A 19,415-nucleotide genomic window follows, 5' to 3' on the forward strand; every position below is an offset into this window, starting at 1 on the left:
AGATCTGGCATATTTGGTTTATACCATATTAGGAAGGTCTTCCATATCTTGCTGTATATGGAGTTTGTTATTTGTTTCCTACTTCTTTGTAGGGTATGAATTACTCGGTCTGAGAGTCCTTTGGCTTTTAGGATTGTGAACTCAGAAGCCAGGCTGCTAGATGAAGGTTCTCTGGATCTGGATGGAGTATTGGACCCTGATGGAGAAGGTTTTTGGTTGCTGGTAGAATGAGGGGGCCTTCTATGCTTAGACTGTTTAGTGCACAGAACCAGCTCCTTTTGGGCCAAAGTGGGGCTATCAAGATTACCTCGACCTCCTCGGACCTTACTTTCTGTAAGGTCCTGGGTAGCAATGGAATTGGGGGGAAAAGCGTAAGCTAGAAGGAAACGCCACGGGTGAGCAAATGCATCTATCCCCAGGCATACGTCGTCCGGATCTAAGGAGAAGTATTTTTCTGCCTTGGTGTTTTGGCGTCTTGCAAAGAGGTCCACCTCCGGATGACCCCATTGTCTGGTCAGCATGTGGAAAATGTCTTGAGTCCAGTTCCCATTCCCCGGGATGGATATTCCTTCTGCTCAGAAAATCAGCCTGGATGTTGTCTGAGCCTTTTATGTGCAGATCTGATAAGGAACAAAGATGTCTTTCCACCCAGAAGAATATTCTTGCCGAGATACTTTTTAGATTCTCATACATCGTACTCCCTTGATGGGACAGGTGAGCTACGGTAGTCACGCTGTCTGAATAGACTTTTACGTGTTTGCCCGCAATGATTGGAGCCGATGTTTTGAGTGCCTCTTCCACTGCCTTTAACTGGCGGAAGTTGGAGGATCTCCTGCTGATCTCTTCTGTCCAGACCCCCTGGAAGGGGGTTTGGGTGACGTCGGCTCGCCATCCCGTCTTGCTGGCGTCTACCGTGACTTATCAGAGGGGACTGAGACCATGTAACCCCTGTTCTTAGGTTTCTTGGGCTGAGCCACCATGACAGGGATGTTTTCACATAATGAGGGATCGTGATCTTCTTGTTGAGGGAGTCTGGGGATCCGTCCCACTGTGCGAGAATATGGGTTTGCAATACCCTGGTGTGAGCTTGAGCCCAGGCTACTGATTGGATGCAGGCTGTCATGGAGCCGAGGGCTGACATGGCAAATCTTAGGGACACCTTTTTCAGGGTCTTCAGCTTCGATATCTTGGATCTCAAAAGTATCTGCTTGTCCTTTGGTAAGAAGGAGGTTTTCCTGGCGGAGTCTAATAGAACACCCAGGAACGTTTTTTCTGTGGCAGGGACCAGGTCTGATTTTTGATGCTTTATCAACCACCCTAGGGTGGTCAGGATTTGGATTGTTCTTTGCAGATCTTCCTGGAGTGATGCCACCGAGGGACTTACTAGCAAGAAGTCGTCGAGGTAGGGAATGATGCAGATTTTCTCCTTTCTTATAGAAGCCACTACCTCTGACATAATTTTGGTAAATATTCTTGGTGCTGAGGATATTCCGAACGGCAATACGTTGAATTGAAAATGTAACGTTTGATCCTCTTGAACCACGGCAAACCTTAGAAATTTCTGGTATGTTGGATGTATAGGGATGTGGTAGTATGCGTCCTGTAAGTCGATGGTAGCCATTACATATCCTTGTCCTATCAAGGGAACTGCTGATCTGATGAACTCCATTTTGAATCTTCGGTAGATGATGAATTGGTTTAAGGGTTTCAGATTTATTATTATTCTGTAAGTGCCATTTGGTTTTCTTATCATAAACAGGCGTGAATAGTGGCCTGCTTGTCTTTCTGTTTTGGGGATCGGTGAAATAGTCCCCAATGATAACAAGTTTCTTAGGCTGGACATCAGAGCAGTTTTTAATCTCGGGGAAGCTAGACGGGTTATTCTCACTTTCTTTGGTGGATATGAGGAGAATTCGATCTTCACCCCCTCTTGAATTGTTTTTAAGACCCATTGACTGGAGCAAATCTTTTGCCATTGGCGAAGGTATCTCATGATTCGTCCCCCTACTGCTCTGGCGTCACCGCTTCTGTTGTCGCTGTCCGGACTTCCCTTTCCCCTTGTACTGGGGATTCTGCTCCTGAGGGGGGCGAAAGGGGGTCTTCCTTGTAGTGTCTGGGTTCAGGCAGGGATTTCTTTTTATCAGCCGCCTTCTCCAGGATGTCGTCGAGGGCCTGGCCAAACATATATTCTCCCCTGAAGGGAATGGAACAAAGTTTTATTTTAGAGGCCACATCACCGTTCCACGATTTCAGCCATAATGCTCACCTTGTGGAGTTCGATAGGACTGCTGCCCTGGCAGTTACCCTCACAGATTCTGCTGAAGCATCCGCCAGAAAGTCAGTGGCTTTCTGCAGTAAAGGTAGGGAAGCTTGTATCTCCTCTCTGGATGTGCCCATAGCCAGATGCTCTTCACGCTGGTTGAGCCATCTTGACATGGATCGTGCAACACACGTGGAGACTACGTTTGTGTTCAAAAGGACTGCTGATGTTTCCCAGGATTTTCTGAGAAGGCTGTCCATCTTGCGGTCCAGAGGATCCTTTAGTGGCGACGAATCCTCGAATGGCAATACTGTCTTTTTAGCGACTCTTGCCACTTGAATATAGACCTTAGGTATCTCGGTCCAACATTTTGAGGTTTCTTCATCTACCGGAAACCTGTCCTTCAATTCTGCTGGCGTATTCAGTCGTCTTTCAGGATTTTCCCATTCGTCCAGGATTAGATCCTGAATGTTTTTATGTATCGGGAACACCATCTTTTTCTTTGAGCGGAGACCACCGAACATCTCTTCCTGGACTGATCTAGTGAGCTTTTCTTCTTCCACTTCCATCGTTCTTCTTACTGCTGTGAGGAGATCTTCCATAAATTCCATTGAGAAATAATATTTCTTATTTCCCAGACCTTCCTCTGCTGGGCTAAGTTCACCTTCCTCTATAAGGTCTTCTGGAAGGGATTTTTCGTCCTGGGAGTCAGAGTCTTTTTTCTTCCAGGGAAATCTTCCTCTTTTTTGCCTTTGGAGGCGAATCAGAAGTGGATCGGGAAAAGGAGGCCAATGAAGACTGAACCTCCTGACGGACTATCCCCTTGATCTCGTCTATGAGGGACGGCTGCTCTTCCCTAATAATTTTCTCCGTGCATTTCTGGCATAAATATTTTTTGTTTGAAGAAGATAGTTTTTTTGAACATATAGCACATTTCCGGCTAGATTTATTTCCTGGTGGAGGATCCTTGTCCCCCTAAAAAAGAGGGAGAAGGGTAATTAGTGTATCAATTCTAACCTGCACCTAGGAAAGGACCCCCAGTGCCAGACTTACTGGGACTGTAATTGCGCTGGGCTCCGCAGACATGGAGAAGATAGATTCCTGACCATCCAGTGTATAAAAATACAAAAACGGATTAGATCCTATCTTAGATGTCTTCCGTCCAGGGCTCTTATATAAGCGACTGGACTCAGAGCTCTCCCTCTTTCCCTGGGGAGGGGGGTGGGAAGGCTCCTCCCTCTTGGTCCAATTGGTGAAGCAGGAACACCTGCGATCACCTTTATTATTTATTTATATTATTTTTATTTTTGTGTGCAGAGGATGTCCCTAAACGGACCAGAAGTGACCTAAGGGACCCTGTTTCAGCGTCCCACGTCACTATCCGGCCGTTTTCAGGTTACTGCGTTCCAGGGTGGAAAGCACACCGGAAGTGACGTCATCAGCGGTCCGCGTCACTTCCGAGATCCAGCGCGCATCTCTTCACTATGGAGATCGCCGGAGGCCGCCTTGAGAGGTGGGAGGAGCTGGGCTGGAGAGCTCGAGGAGGCCTCCAGCCCGACACCCACCAGACCTTACCCGCAGGCGTGGACTCGGTGGGGATGGGGGTCCCGAGTCCCAGAGGAGATGGGAGCAGCATAAGGGGAGGAGGAGGAAAACTGCCCGGTCCCAGCTGCCCAGCTTAAAGGTATGCTGGGTGTCTACCGCCGGCACAGAGCACCCTGGATGACCTCTTCATCCCAATAGGGACAGGAAAAAACACTGGAGGGAGGATGAGGGAGGGGCTATTTGACCTCTTTGTGTTTCCTGTCCCTATTAGGGTGGGGTGACATCCTCCTTTGGTGCTGTTGTGGGGGGTTACTGGAGAAATGTCATTTTACAAAACAAATGTTTTACAAACCAAGCACTTTTTATCATTGATTTTTATTTTAAAGGGTACATTCATTTCAACCTGTACCTTTAGAAAGACTAAAATTACGCACATCCAGCATTTACAGCTGTATTTCCAAACCATCACATTCTACAAAAGTAGATGCTGCCACCTAGTGGTAGAACACTGGTAATGGACATACAACACCACCACTAAGGCATTGTATATGTAACATTCATTGTGAACTTATGACTTTATTAATTTTACAACAATACTAGGAATAACATTATGGTTCAAATTCTGAACAAGACTAACAAGTTAAAATGATTACTGTAATCCAGTAATGTCCACACACATTTAGGTACATATATATATATATATATATATCGGGATACTTTTTACCATCACTTTGCAGAGCCCCAATTATCAAGCCGTGAACAGTAAAAGCAGACCTATGTGATGCATGCCGCCAGATGCCCTAATCCCACTGACCTGAGGCCGCCAACAATGGAATGCTTTGTAACACATGCATTTCTTTAGTAATGTGGGCACACATAAAAATAGCTCCACATTTATTCTACCGCACAGCTGCTGTGATCTGCTAATCCACATCTTAACCACCAGGAATGACATTTGTGTCTGATAAAGAAAACATGAGCACACAGTAAATAGTTCCCACATGATCAGCGCTGACATTTTCGCTTCCTCTTGTATGGTTTTCTTGGTTTAGGTAACTAGACTGCATTCTTACCTGGTGCCAACACACAAGGGAGATTTCCAAGTGGCCAGAAATATACCTGGTGTACTTTTCTGTCTCTAAGGCTTCATGCACACAGGCATATTATAGCTGCATCTGGTCATGAACCTCAGGAGGTTCTTGGAAAATATGGCATCATCAATTGATGGGAAAGATAAGATAAGCTTGCTCACAGCCAAATTGAAGTTGGTGCTATGAAGAATGAGGCCATCATAAGTAGATAGAGAATACTTTGGCACTCAAGTAATAAAGAAGAAATATATTCTTGATACATAATTTTTATTTTGACTTTAACCGACCCATGAAAAACAGAAGAGGCCAACGTTTTGGCAACATTAAGCCTTTTCCAAGGTACACCTTTATAAATACTTCATTTGTGTTGTTAATTTTGCATGTTATTATGACTGAACTTATGATTTTTTGTTTTCTTTTTATTTTATGTATACACTCAGATGTACCTTGAAAAAGGCTTAACACAGCCAAAGCATCGGTCTTTCCTGTTTTTAATGGGTCAGTTAAAGCCAAAATAAAAATTATATAATCAAGAATTTATTTCTTCTTCATCTCTTGAGTGCTGAAGCATTCTCTACCTACTTATCAACCATTGATGCCTATGGGGGAGATTCTGTGGCCAGGTTGCACATCTCCTAATATATCACATGCCCCACTTTAATATATCTCCCCAGTAATGATCTCTGGGCCTTAGAGGTTACAGAGGGCAAAATTCTCCTTATGTAATGTGGCCGTGGACTGTCTATCAGGGGGGATCCATTGCGCATGGGGAAAATGTCACTTCCACTATTCTTACGATCACTAGAGATCCTTGTATGAATGGCACGCATGTGCTGATAGTACACCATAGTACTGTGCATGCGCCATTATACAGTTTAACTGGTATCCTGCATTTTTCACCAGTTTTCTCCTCTCTATTATTCTTAGTTTACTCTAAACTGGTGGGAGGAAACTAGCTGCTATGATGTCCCCCATACACAGCCAATAGAGAGTGATGGATTCCTACTTTTCTTTCTCTCAAGCACATAAGACAAAATGCAGGAGGAGATTATAAAACAGTACTGAGCTATGTGGCTGTGAATCAATCACTTGAGTGTGCTAAAACAAGCTGCAGCTCCATTTGCCAGTTTCTCATTGTGCTGAGAGCTCAACAAAGATCCTGCTCCTCCTTTCCATAGAGTATGATAACCCAAAACCTCAATGTGCTGGCAATTCGTCTGAAGACAAATTTCAGCCGTTTTTTCAGAGTGGTTGGAGAGTTCAGAAGACAGAGGCCTGGAAGAAGTGGCTCATAAATGGAGAAAAGAGATTTCTATGATAAAGTATTTTACAAAGTTTCTTCGATCTGCTTGCATGATTGATTTATGATCAGTATGGCACATGAGGATACTGTCCATAGATCTTATGATGCAGCACTATACAGAGATAAGAGATGTGGCCAAATAGGAGTCAGCTATCATTACACGCCGGATCCAGGCGGACAGGCTGTGTGTTCTGCTGCCCGGGTCCGGTTTACAGTAGGTTACTCATATTGTAAAGGGAACAGAGGTGAAAAGTACCAAGCAGCAGCTGCTTCCTGTACACTAGGAGCTCTTAGGAAAAAGCCCTCATTGTTACCTCGCCTTAAAAAGCTGTAACCGTACAGCCTGGACTGCGAGCAAGTGTGGGGGATTCAGACCGCCCATCTCTCAGGAGACTGGAGCTATTTACAAGGGTTTAGATCACATGTCCAGATATTTGGCATAATTCATACCAGCGTGCAATCATTCTCCAAATAAACACCAAGCGCTTCATGACCCAAATACTTACACGCTTATTACTTTTTCTAAATACGCCATGATTGAAAGCATTTTCCTTACTGCACTCACTTGCCTCTATGTTTAGCGGATGCTACCAGGAGACTGATGGCATCTAGGGCTGATGAGCCCCACGTTGGGATGGTCTCGTGGACAACGAACTGAACATTTCTTTCTACTGATCATAATTAGATCTAAAAAAAGACTGTGGCTTGCCATTCCTTAAAGGTGCTTACCCAGTTTTAGGCAAATACAAGTTGCCACATCTTTTGGGCCAAAATCCACGGGAAAACCGCCTACAAAACGTGTCTCACTGTTAAGAGTAAAACCACGTTGCTGTTCAATGAGATTTACAAAAATGCTTAAATACATGATATGTCTATCGAAATGGTGTATGTGAGGGTACTACCTAAAAATCATAGCAGGTAATGGAACAAGGATTAATCCCCCTATAATGGGGCTCATTGGGGTGCAAACCCCTTTCTGTAGGCTTTGCCTTGGATTTCTACTGCGGATTCCATCCATTCCATACATTTCAATGTGCAAGGATTGGTACAAAGCCACAAAGGTGCAGGTCAGATGAAGAAATCCCTGGAGCCTGCCATGAGTGGACATACCCTTCAAAACATTCACAAGGTGCAGTCAAGCTGTGGTTCCCAGTCTTTGGCATCATGTGAATATAGTCTTATAGCGGGCAACATGCCTGTGTCAGTAGGACAGGATCAGCACAGTTTTTTTGCTTCTGGGTGTAAATAATGGATGTTTTCACCCGGTACAATACAAGGACAAATGACAGGGTTTATTGAGAGGGCAATTTTGGAAAGGGTGCCACAGCTGTTGCTAAGTGAAGCACACAGATTGTCACATTTCTACCTATTTAATGGTCTATAAATTGCCATAGTTTCTCTATGACATAGGGTAAGAGAGGACTCATAGTGCCCAAATGCAAGATACATTGAGCAGACCTGATGCTCATATTAGTGGGCTTGCCCAGAATTGTGAGATTATGGAAGGGGGTGACTGATGTGGACCTTGTTAATATCCCTTTCTCCCCTTTTGTCTGCATATTGGAATATATAGAGGACTTGGAAACTGATGAAGCCGAAAAGATTGTGATCGCAAGAATGATTTACGTGGCAATGAAGTTGCTGGCATGACTCTGGATAGATTAGATGGAAGTGTGAAAATTGCAAGACTGTCAATTTTTTTTAATTTTTTTAAATGGAGGCCGTGATGGGAGCAAGAGGAAAAACAATCAAATAATAATACTTGCCATTAAAACCTGGATTTAAATAATAGGTCATCTTTTGGTGACGCATACCTTTTAAAGGTAATCTGTCAGCAGGTTTTTGCTACCTCGTCTGAAAGCAGCCTGATGTAGGCAAAGAGAAGCTGAATCCAATGATGTATCACTTAGATTACTGGGTGCAGCCGTTCTCACACAACCAGAGCTTTTAGATTTAAAATGAAACCGAGCTGAGGAAGTTAATCCACCCATACCACTCTGTATGTACAATGTCCATAGACAGTGAGCTGCCTATCACAGGGGGAGGAGCCATTGCCGGACTAGTGTAGTCCAGCAATGTTAATCTCCTAGTGAAAAATCTTTCACAGTTAAACAGCAGACACTATGACAAGTGACACATCCCTGAATTCTGTGTTTCAGCCTCTCTCTCTTGCTGTCTTCAGATTACATAGCAAAAATCTTTTGACAGGTTCCCTTTAAACGCAGTAGGAATAGGTTATGAAGTATCCCTGGCTGCAAATGTAGAGCTAACGTCTCATGATACTGCCCAAACCAAGGCGCATATCCAATGTTTACCCATGGATAAACGCAAGTTATTTGTCTTAATGATTTCTACAGAATTTTCAGTCTGAAACTTGTCATCATAACAGGTTAATAAATGATCATGCTAAAAATACAAGCAGCAAGAAATGCTATCTCTTCTGGGCTTTTCATATTGCCTTATGCCAAGTGTTTATGATTTGCTTTCAACATTTTCCAGGGCTTGCATCCAAGACCAAGAATCGAAGAGCCCTTTCTGCTATGGGGCAAATCTGTATCTTTTACTACTGAAGTCTGCTTGGACCTTCAGACCTTCAAAACATGAATCTTATAAGAAAAGTTAAAGGCCATTACCTGTCAATTACAATCTCTTTCTGTCGTATTAACCCTTCTTTGCTCTTTAACAAGGACTCCCACTTGGAGACATCTTGGCTCAGGGGCACAGAAGAAAACGGTGGCCGTGTAAGGGTTGCTCCAGCCTGCATTAGATTAAACAAAATCATCACGTCAGACAGAAGCTTTGAAAAATCACATCACAAAATACACAGTACTAAAGAATTCATAGCCAAATGTCACTTTCAAGGGGAAAAAAACATATATGGCATACATCTGCAGCAGAAGGAAGTCATGGCAAGATGGACAAAGGCCAAGCACACGCAGAAGAACTTTGTGTGTAGAAAATGACCTGTGGAACGATTTCCTATGGGTCCAGAAAAACAAATTAAAAAAATCTGTGTATTCACTCCTGTCTATGTACACCAGCCTCCAGCGATGAAATCTCATCAGATATAACTCCTGTGACGAGAGGTCATCGCTGGAGGCCAAGATTCATCAACTGGAAAGGACCAGGCTCTTGTAACCACTGGAGCACCAGGGGATGGGAGTATACAGAGTTTTTTTAAATCTTTGCTTATCACCAAAAATTGCAAAGATTTGGTGAGGATTTTCCATGGTAAATTTCCATGTAGCTTCCCTGGATTTGCTCAATTCAGTATGTCTGAACGTACCCTACTCACCAGTCATGACGCATATTCAGATGCTCATACATTTTAAAAAATTCCTCCTGCCATAGTCAAAGGAAACACAGTGTCATACAATTATTGCAAGGGGTCAAGCATTTAAGATGGCACTCTAATACGGTACATAACATGGTGTACGCATTTTTCAAGGACAATATTGAGAGAGATTATCTCAATAGACGGGCTGCAGCGTCCATGTTTGGCTACATTTTTATGGGGCTCAGCCTTCCCCTGTGACATAAGGTAATGAATTACACAGGGCTGTGGAGTCAGAGTCATGGAGTTGGAGCCCATTTTGGTGGAGTGGGTATAAAATGGACCAACTCCGACTCCTAAAATATATAATAAAGTGGGTACAGTAGTTCAATGCAGTTTGTGGGGAATATTTTTTCATAAGAATTTGGGAAAGTTATGAAATGTCCTATAAATGTCTGTCCTATTCCTGATCTAAGGGTCTAGACTTTTAGCTGAGATTAATCTGAGCTACAGTAAATTTATCACTTAAACATGAGCCATGTATGAGGGAGTCGGAGTTGGTGTCATGGAAATTGAGGAGTCGGAGTGGGAGGTTTGGCTTACAGACTCCACAGCCCTAGAATTACATTGCCTTAGGAAGCTAGACTTAGCAATTTATTTTTTGGGCATTCGGGCTGCAGCAGAGTGGAAACCCATTGTTACCATTAAAATCTAGAAAAAGTAGAACATCTCACTACAGCTGGAAATTTCACCCAATAACTCCAGAACAGAACTACTCCTGGAGACAAAAGCAAGACCCCCATCTTCACTTCTCACACGTACACACATCTATACGAGTAAAGTACATTCATGGCTCCCAGCCAACAGGCAAGCTTTACTGCTATGGTATGTGTGTATTTATACAGACATTGTGTAAAAGTCAAAAGGAATATTTTAAAGCGGATATAAAGGATTCCCCTGAGGTCCATGTGCTGCAGTAATAAAATGATCTTTCACTGCACAATTTGCTAGGACCCAATACTCATTAGGTAGAACTTGGCCAAACGCACTAGTTTTGGTGGGACCGGCCAACCAGTTGATTGTTGCAGGACTGAGGTGGTCAGGGAAGAGAAATATTGGGCAGTTGGAAAGTCAACACCGGATCCTTTTGTTTTCAGGGGAGATCAGCTGCTGCCAGGGGGTGTCTGATAGAGGCTTTCTTTCCTCTCCACATTAAAAACACATGAACGCTCAGCCAAGTACCCATATGTATGGGGGAGTCAGGAGAGATAGCCATCTGTCAAACGAATGTCATGCCAACACCGGACAATGTTATAGGAAACAAATTATCTGACACAATTGCTGCAAAATGGTATCCAATTGTAACTATCACACCTGGTGAAGTAATAAAATATATATTTCAATCAAAAGCAGGTATCGGTGACTGTATGATAGTAGGGAATATCTACATGGAAAACTATTGGACTGATGAATCAACAAGATTTAAAATATGAAACCCATGACACCAGGCTTTGAGATACTGTACCAGTGGGCTAGTCGGGAAATCTAGAATATCTTCTGTACCCATGAGCCCTAAGCAGTGGAAATACTGGAGGAAGTGTATCTCTAAGGGTGCAGCCAGACTGCCGTATTACTCGGGCAAGCATTGAAATCCTCGGACTGGCCGTCGGCTCTCCTGACCTGAGCGTGACAGCGACATAGAAATACAGGCTGTTACGCTTAGGTCAGGAGAGCAGACAGCCAGTCCGAGGATTGAGATGCGATCTTCAAGCGAGTAATATGGCAGTCTGACTGCACCCTCACCCAGAAGTCTGGAAAAGCAAGGTTTTCGCAGGAAATTTAGGTTGCCAATACTTTGGTATGTGGCTTTTCTGGGCCTGAATTTTTTTTTTTAAGGCAAAAGTATCCAATCCCTCTCACCTATAGTACAGGTTTCTCTATCCACTCATCCCACTACTGGTGCATAAGAAGTCTGCAATTAGAGCAGATGGGGTCAGAAATGCCACATGGATGTAGTTGGCATGGGAAGTCTGACCCATAAATGCTGTCTTTCGCTCCCAGACAGAATGCCTTTATTTTCTGTTATCGGCAGAAAACTTGTTGCTGAGAGAGTTCGGACTATTACCTGTGAAAAGTGTCACTGCCAAATGCACCCCCATACATACAGATTCTGGCACTTGCAGATTCTTCAAGATGCTAGTACGAACTGATGCTTACGCTAATCATAACCCGTCTCCACCATGTGTCTTCTAATCCTTTCCATCCCTTTAGTCTAAGTTCTTATCCTGGCTGTTATGTTTATACTGAAAACCTAATAAAATGTGACCTTTCAATATAGCAGAAAAGGTTGTGAAGTATTTAGGCTTGAACAAATGAGACACACACTTAAGAGAGGGTCCATCAGCTTGTATTTATAGGATCAGCCTTGCCAAATACTTAGTGGGTGACACGTTTCAAAATAGCACAATATGTGGAGTCCAAATGAGTGCTAACAGAATGATGGATTTTCACTGCGGGCCTCGCTCTGTACCTGTGACAATTCAAGGAGCGTTCCATTACGTCCTAACCATCTACATCAAAAGGTTTCCTTTTACAAACCGAACCAACCACTCAAATGATCTTTCCATGGGTCCAGTCCAAGGCTCTTGTTTTGCCTTTGCTTTTATGCAGGAGTCACACATGCAGTTTTTGTTTCAGCTTCTTGCGCCAAAGCGAGAATTGGATCCAACAGGAAGGAAACTTACAAATCATTCCTTTATCTTTCTCACTCCATTTCAATCTACTTCTGGCTTTGGGTAAGAACAAAACAGACATGAAAAGTACATTTGTGATTCCAACGTTAGGATATGTTCACACTTGGAGGAAATGCTGCGGATTTTCCATCCAGATATGGGGATTGGGTGAATTCACAAATAAATACATTTGACATGGTTTGAATCAAATCTTACTATAGAGATACACCCTTTACAATACATAAGGTGAAATCCATAGCAAATCTGCGCCAGATTTCCGCACGTAAAATATTTTGGATGCTGCGTGGAATTTGCAGAGAAATCCGCAAAGGATTTATTCCATTCTTTCTAGACGTAACTGTTTAATAACCACGGTGGTTATCACAGCGTCCCCTCCGCTAACACACCTAATAGGTTCAGCTTTGACAACTGGTAACGTTCATAGAGTCTTATTGGCCATAAAGAAGACGGTGGAAGGGGACGTATGGTGGTGTTTTTTCCACCTAAATCTTTTATGAAAGTAAATACAATTCTAATAATGCAATAGGGAATCCGGACAGCGATGAATTGCAGCCAGGGAAGGCTTTCAGGACGTCATTCATTTCTAGGAAAAGAAAGTTTTTAGGTATATCTCCAAGTCTTTAGTTTACAGTACCCAGGTTTTTAAGTCCAATTAACAATGAATAATGCAAACTTATCTTGTAAAAGCTTGGAGTACATTTTTATTACACAGATTGACATCCCTAACAATAAGGGACAGCAAATCCCTATTTTCTTGCCAGTAATCTCAACCTTCCTTGCCCCACAGGGACATAGTCATGGCAATGTTTTGTGTGAGGTGCAATGATGTGCCCCCCTTCTGTGTGAGCAGTAAATATATAGGAATGTCTGGCTTAGTTGGATCTGTAAGATTAGAAAGTGAGGAGTGTAAAATGAAAAGCAGATTATCCTCAGGGTTACATAATCACGTTAAGAGAAAAACTAAGGAAGAAAAACAGCTTTACCATTATAGTAAGAGCAGCAAACATTTAGCACAAGGGTGGGAAAATGAATGTACTGCTGGCAGCTGGACAAGTATGAAAACACAGAAAAAATACAAAAATGTCAGTGATTTGGTTTCTTGTCTCCAGAGACTTTTGACACTAGTGTTTATAAATAGGAGGCATGGTTAAAGGGGATGTCCACTACATACTGTAGAAACTTATGGACGCAGATCTGTGCAGGGGGACAGCAGGCAGCGAGCATCCCCACCAATAAGCAATTTACATCCAGCCATTGTGAGCAGCTGGAATAGAACAGCTCCATACACTGTGAATTGAACGCTCTCAGGTACTGCAGCTCAAGTTCCTAATCAAAAGAATTAGAGCTGAGCTGCAGTACCAGAGATCAGCCACAACTGAGAGCACGGGGCTGTGCTGTCATGGCTCTGTTCTGTTCACATTAGGACTCTGCAAAACAGTGTGAAGAGCCGGAATAGCACAGCGCCATACAGTGCGTAGAGGTCATTCACAGGCACTGCAGTTCTGCTCTTATTGACGCGAGTAGGAGCTGAGCTGCAGTACCCAAGATCAGCCACAACTAAGAATACAGGGCTGTGCTGTTTACATTCGACCTCTGCAAAACGGTGTGAGAAGCCAGAATAGCACAGCGCCATACAGTGCATAGAGGTCATTCACAGGCACTGCAGTTCTGCTCTTATTGACGCAAGTAGGAGCTGAGCTGCAGTACCCAAGATCAGCCACAACACAGTGTACGGAGTTGTGCTGTGCCAGCTCCATTTTCTCCATTTTTCATCCAGCCATCTCTGCAAACAGCGGATGGGTGGGGGCGTCATCCTATGTACACCCACAGCTCTGCTATTGATGACCTATTGGTACTCATTGTGAGCCTCTCTCTATCAGGCATAATTACCCTGATGGACTAAAAGGGTGATCCCAGCATTTGGACAGTCGGTCTCAACACAAAGGGCACTATGTAGTCCCACATTCTGATGCCTCCATCGGAGATGCTCCACAGCTGAATAATGCCCTCTCTACGTGTGACTAGTATTTTGAGAAGACCACAGTTCGACAGCGTCTCTTGGTTGGAAAATGTCTGTTGTGCCAAGTTCCATGTAAACAGGGCTTCTGAGAACATACATTACTGGCTGATGCCATCATGTTTCCTACTGCTGGGAACAGACGCTGTCCCGGGCCTCCAGGACAATTATATACAGAAGCAGCAGCGAGACTGGAGGCTGAAAAAAGGACAGATTTTATGACTTGGTGAGCGGCTATCACAGAATACTCCCTGGTTATTTAATCCGAAGCCAGAAGCTGGGGAAAGTTATGTCCTAGGATTCTTCTAACAACACTGACCATATATTACCAGCTCTTTTCCACAATGGTGCTCCAAATATACAGCAGTCACGTGAAGCAACTGTGGCCACTGCCGGTTGTATATGTTCAGGAACTGGGACGTATATGGCTGACAGTGGCCAGTCTGTATGGATGCCATCTAGGCATCACCCTTACAAACGTGTAAAGCAAGGTATCATTTTTGTTTGTGGTGACCCTCCATACAGTATTGTAGAGTGTACGTTCCTTTAACTGTTATTCAGAAACATAATGGCCATAAGGAGGCCAAAAGAGCATACTTGTGGCCCCCTTTGGGAAATGGTCTATGGAAAAGCAAATGTATAAAGGAGTACAACAGTAGCCTAGGGGTTTTTTGCTTTTGGAAAACCACTGTTCCCGGGAACATCCTGTTTTAAAAAATACAGACTACACTTTACTCACCCTCCCCGGGTCCAATGCAGAGTCTCGGTGTCTGTAGCCAATAAGTGAACTCAGCAGCTCTGCTCAAGTTGAAAAGTACTCCACTGAACCTGTGCCTTTTTGCAGAAAACAATCTTTAGGCCTCCATTCCTCTGTACAAATGTTATTCTTTACCATAGCGGTAGAGCTCCACACATTGGCTGGGTCTTATCAGAAGATGCACTATGTTTAGCAGCACTCCTGTGTACAAGTGCTCATATTATCAGCCCATCACCACAAGCACTTCATGTGAACAGCTCTGCACATAGAGATCATCAGCGCTGAGACCATCTAGTAATGGGGCCGACCAGGACATACTTGGTTTCTAGAGATCACTACAGAAACACTACAATTTTATGCCATACACACAACTATTCTGGTAACACAACAAAGAACTGTTGCATTGCTACCTTGTTGCAAAAATATATATGACAAACATATGAGAACAGCATGATCTAGGGAAGAGCCACCAATTCTAACAATGCATCGCTTACTAGCTGCTTGCTGCAGTTTTGATTATCTGCTGCAGATCTAGCAGTTCTCTGAATGCTGAGCTCTGTATAACTCCGCCCACATCACTGATTAGCAGCTCTCTGTGTACATTGTGCATGGGCAGAAAGCTGCCAAATAAGTGGTGGAGCGGGTTATACAGAGCTCATGAATATGGAGGACTACATGGAAGCAGATTTACTAGTCCTGACTGCTGTGACCCTCAGCAATCCCAAGATTGGGGTTCTGGTGCCCCATTTTCAGACATGTGCAACCTCTGCTCCATTCGTTGTCTAAGGGAATGCTGTAGAAAATCGAGCGCTGTCCTTAAAGTCTAGTTGGCCATTGTAAATGCACCATTAAGGCTCTTATACTCATTACACTAATGTTGGCTAAACCCGCCGATCTCAAAGGGCTCAGCCGACAGTTCAATGTGTATGGGAGAACCCTGAGAAAATTCACGCAAACACGGGGAGAACATACAAACTGTTTGCAGATCTTGTCCTTGGTTGGATTTGAACCCAGGAGCCCAGTGCTGAAAAGGATCTGGCATGTCTGATTTCGGACTGCAGATCCGTTTGTTCTCGGAGAGATAAGCCGCTGCCATAAGACCCTGGCAGTGCCTCTCAGAGAACACAGGAGCGCTCAGCAGAACAAGTGCCCCGGTATATGGAGGAGAGAACAGCTGACCGACCAACCAAACAACCATCTTCCACCGGCACCTAACCATTATCTATGGGGCTCCCAAGTACAGAAACTTTTAGCAGTACAAACACCTAATTACTTTGTTATTAAGACAAACACCCAGATCAAAAAAGGTTACAGGATTAGAAAACTATTCTCTTCCACGGTCAGACTCAACAAGAGCAGAAATGCTTTCATCATCACAGAAGATAAACCAGGGCAGCATTTTGCCTCTCAGGCCATCTATGACCTTCAATCACCATGACACTAGTTATCTCCATTCCACTTGGTGCCAGTCACTCGCAGTTTGTCACAAAGTCTAACTAATCTTTATTTTCTTGGAACTGCTCTCCACACATAGAAGACATGTACACCTCATCCAGCTCAATGCCAGTGCAGACATAAATACATTGTTGGCCTTTGTTTCATACAATGGCACCTTGGCATATTTTAAGACACTCTTGAGGAGTTATATATTCACATGATTTTTTCAGGCAGAAACCACTTCAGGAAATGCCTGCCTTTCTTTTTTTCTTCTAATTTTCTGTTTTCTGAAGTGTTCACTAAATCCTAAAACCGACCTGCCATTATGATTCTCCAGGTCAGTAGGAGTTCACATATACCAAACATGTATAGGTTGCGTTTTATTTAAGAGGTAAAAAAAAATCCATAATTTGTAAGAAAAAAAATTTGCTTATGTCACCATTTTCTGAGAGCTGTAGCGTCTCTATTTTTCAGGATCGGAGGCTGGGTGAGGGCTTATTCTTTGCACCTTGAGCTGATGTTTTTAAATGATAATATTTTGGGGTACACACAATGCTTTGATCATTTGTTATTGCAATGTTACAGCGACCAGAAAAACGCAATTTTGGGGTTTCAATTTTTTTTCCTCGTTACGCCATTTACTGATTGGATTAATTTACGTTATATTTTCATAGATCGGACATTTCTGAACGCAGCGTCACCAAATATGTGTATTCTTCATTTTTTTGTAATTGTTTTATTTTGAAGGGGGCAAAAGGGAGGCGATTTGAACTTGAGTTTTTTTTTTTTACTTGCGTCAATAGTCCCCTTAGACTTGAAGCTGCGATCGTCTGATCGCCTGTGCTACACATAGCAGGACTATAGCCCTGCTATGTGTAGCAGAAATCATCATCTCCTATGAATGCTGGCCACAGGGCGGCGCTCATAGGCGTATTGCAATGACAGGCACGGGGGTCTTCTGCAGACTCCTGGCTGTCATGACAACTCATTGGTGCCACGCGATCACATGACAGGGACGCCGATCGGCAGGATTTGTGACGTTCTTCCAGCCGGTGCGTGTTAAATGCTGCTGTCAGTGTCATTTAACTGGTTATCAGCCGTGGGTGGATCTCGTTTACGCGTAGCTGTTAGAGGCACATGACAGCTCAGCGTCGGAGCCTGCATCAAAGAGTAAAGGGCCACATTCACACGTTGAGTATTTGGTGAGTTTTCACATCAGTATTTGTAGCCAAAACCAGGAGTGGGTGATAAATACAGAAGTGGAGACGTGTTTCCATTATACTTTTCCTCGGATTGTTCCATTCCTGGTTTTGACTTACAAATACGGAGGAAAAATACTGACCAAATACTGAATGTGTGCATGTGGCCTAATATGGAATACTTAAAGGGGTATTCCCCTCTTGTACATTCATGGCAAATGAATACCTATTGCACATTGCCATCAGATTTCCTATACAAATGAATGACAATTCCAACCAGCTCTCCTCTGACTGCAGCATGGGTTAAGGTCCCGTTCTCGATAAAGGTGCGAGTCTCATTGGTGGGACCAGCATCTATGATGTATTTATTGCACCTCTTGGTGCTCATACACATTAAATAAGTGTCGGCCAGACAAGTTGGTGTCTTCGCTCTGCGCTGATGCCCAATTAGTTGTTCTTATGGAAGAAAAGCCACTATCTAATCAATAATGAATGCATGCTCAGCCATGTTAGATACAAAGACCGGCAGGGAACTGTAAAGGACATGGAGTAGTGAAGAGCTGAATCCTTATTTGTATTTTATTCGCTCTTCTTTTTCGCCAGCCCCCTGAAGTTATGATTTAGTTTGAATATAACCCAGGCACATCTTTACTAGGTTACCAGCACAAGTACTACGAGATTAAATATGCACTAAACTAATTTGAAAAAATATGTTACAAGTGCCAAAAACATGCCATCACAAATTCTAGCAGATTTACAGCAGAGCAAAGCATTTTCAAAATGATAATCTGTTCAAGTGGTTTTAACTTTCCAACCGGGTATGAACACGAGCAGATCTGGGAGGAGACTCAGTTATCTCCTTTAAAGGACAAATCAGGAGATGTTAGGACACTTTTCATGCTAAAAAAGTAGCAAGTCTTGTAGAATAAAAAGCTACAACAGTGTGGTCAGAAGAGATGGAACTTGGGCGATCTTATAATTCTGAAACACGCATGTGTGTATTCACAGACTGCTTACTGGTCCCTAGCCACATCCAGTAAGCAAGGAAAGACATTTTATCAGCCGGAGAATCCCATCCACAACAGAACACGGTATAAACTATACCACATGCCCAGAATTAATATTTCATGCCAGAATATATATATTAAAAAAAATAAAAGGCAATGAATAGATAATAATCTTAACTACAACTTGTTCACCATTCCCAACGAGAATCAATTCAATAAATGTTCACTACTTGTCCACTGGACCAGCAACGCTCCTCCGTACTCCACACTGAGTCCCCCTGCATGTCTTCTGGCCTCCTCAGCATTAGCGGGGTCAGGTGATCACTGCTGCCAATTAGCAACCACTGACTGGCTGCAGTGGTCACTTCAAGCACCTCACTGGAAGAGGAAATCATGAGACTGGAGGGAGGACACAGGGTGTAGTGTATCGATTGTTGTACCTTCCTGGGACCATTACTAATGTGTGTGGCCACCCCTTTAACATCTTTTTAAACCTACATTACTAGGCTTTCTTAACAACACATTCGGTGTGCATTTTGCGTTTATGTACCAGGAAACACCCCTGATACATTTGCTGAATATCCTTTGAGTTTCAAAGCCGTAACAGGCATATAATGACATTGTCTGTGTACGCCAGTGGATGTACCTATGCTTACTCAAGTACAATTATAAGCATTTCATATGTTTTTATACTTTTGAGAAATACATTAAGTTTATGCAGACTCAATATTTAGAGTGCTGACTTATTTTCCAAGACTTCTGCAATTCGCCC

At 43.3% G+C, this 19,415-nt stretch overlaps 1 protein-coding gene across 4 annotated transcripts in view; it reads right to left on the reverse strand.

Annotated features, from left to right (window-relative positions):
• The window catches only part of CEP85L (centrosomal protein 85 like), a 173,158-nt gene that overhangs the window by 33,088 nt on the left and 120,655 nt on the right, over positions 1–19,415 (reverse strand). For all 4 annotated transcript variants that reach the window (XM_073675927.1, XM_073675926.1, XM_073675925.1 and 1 more), the window contains one exon: positions 8,833–8,957. In XM_073675927.1, the coding sequence (XP_073532028.1) occupies positions 8,833–8,957 (125 nt within the window). The remainder of the gene's footprint in view (positions 1–8,832; positions 8,958–19,415) is intronic.

Source organism: Phyllobates terribilis, unplaced genomic scaffold (assembly GCF_046119375.1).
Source record: "Phyllobates terribilis strain yellow unplaced genomic scaffold, ASM4611937v1 Scaffold_3__8_contigs__length_932513732, whole genome shotgun sequence".
NCBI lineage: Eukaryota > Metazoa > Chordata > Amphibia > Anura > Dendrobatidae > Phyllobates > Phyllobates terribilis.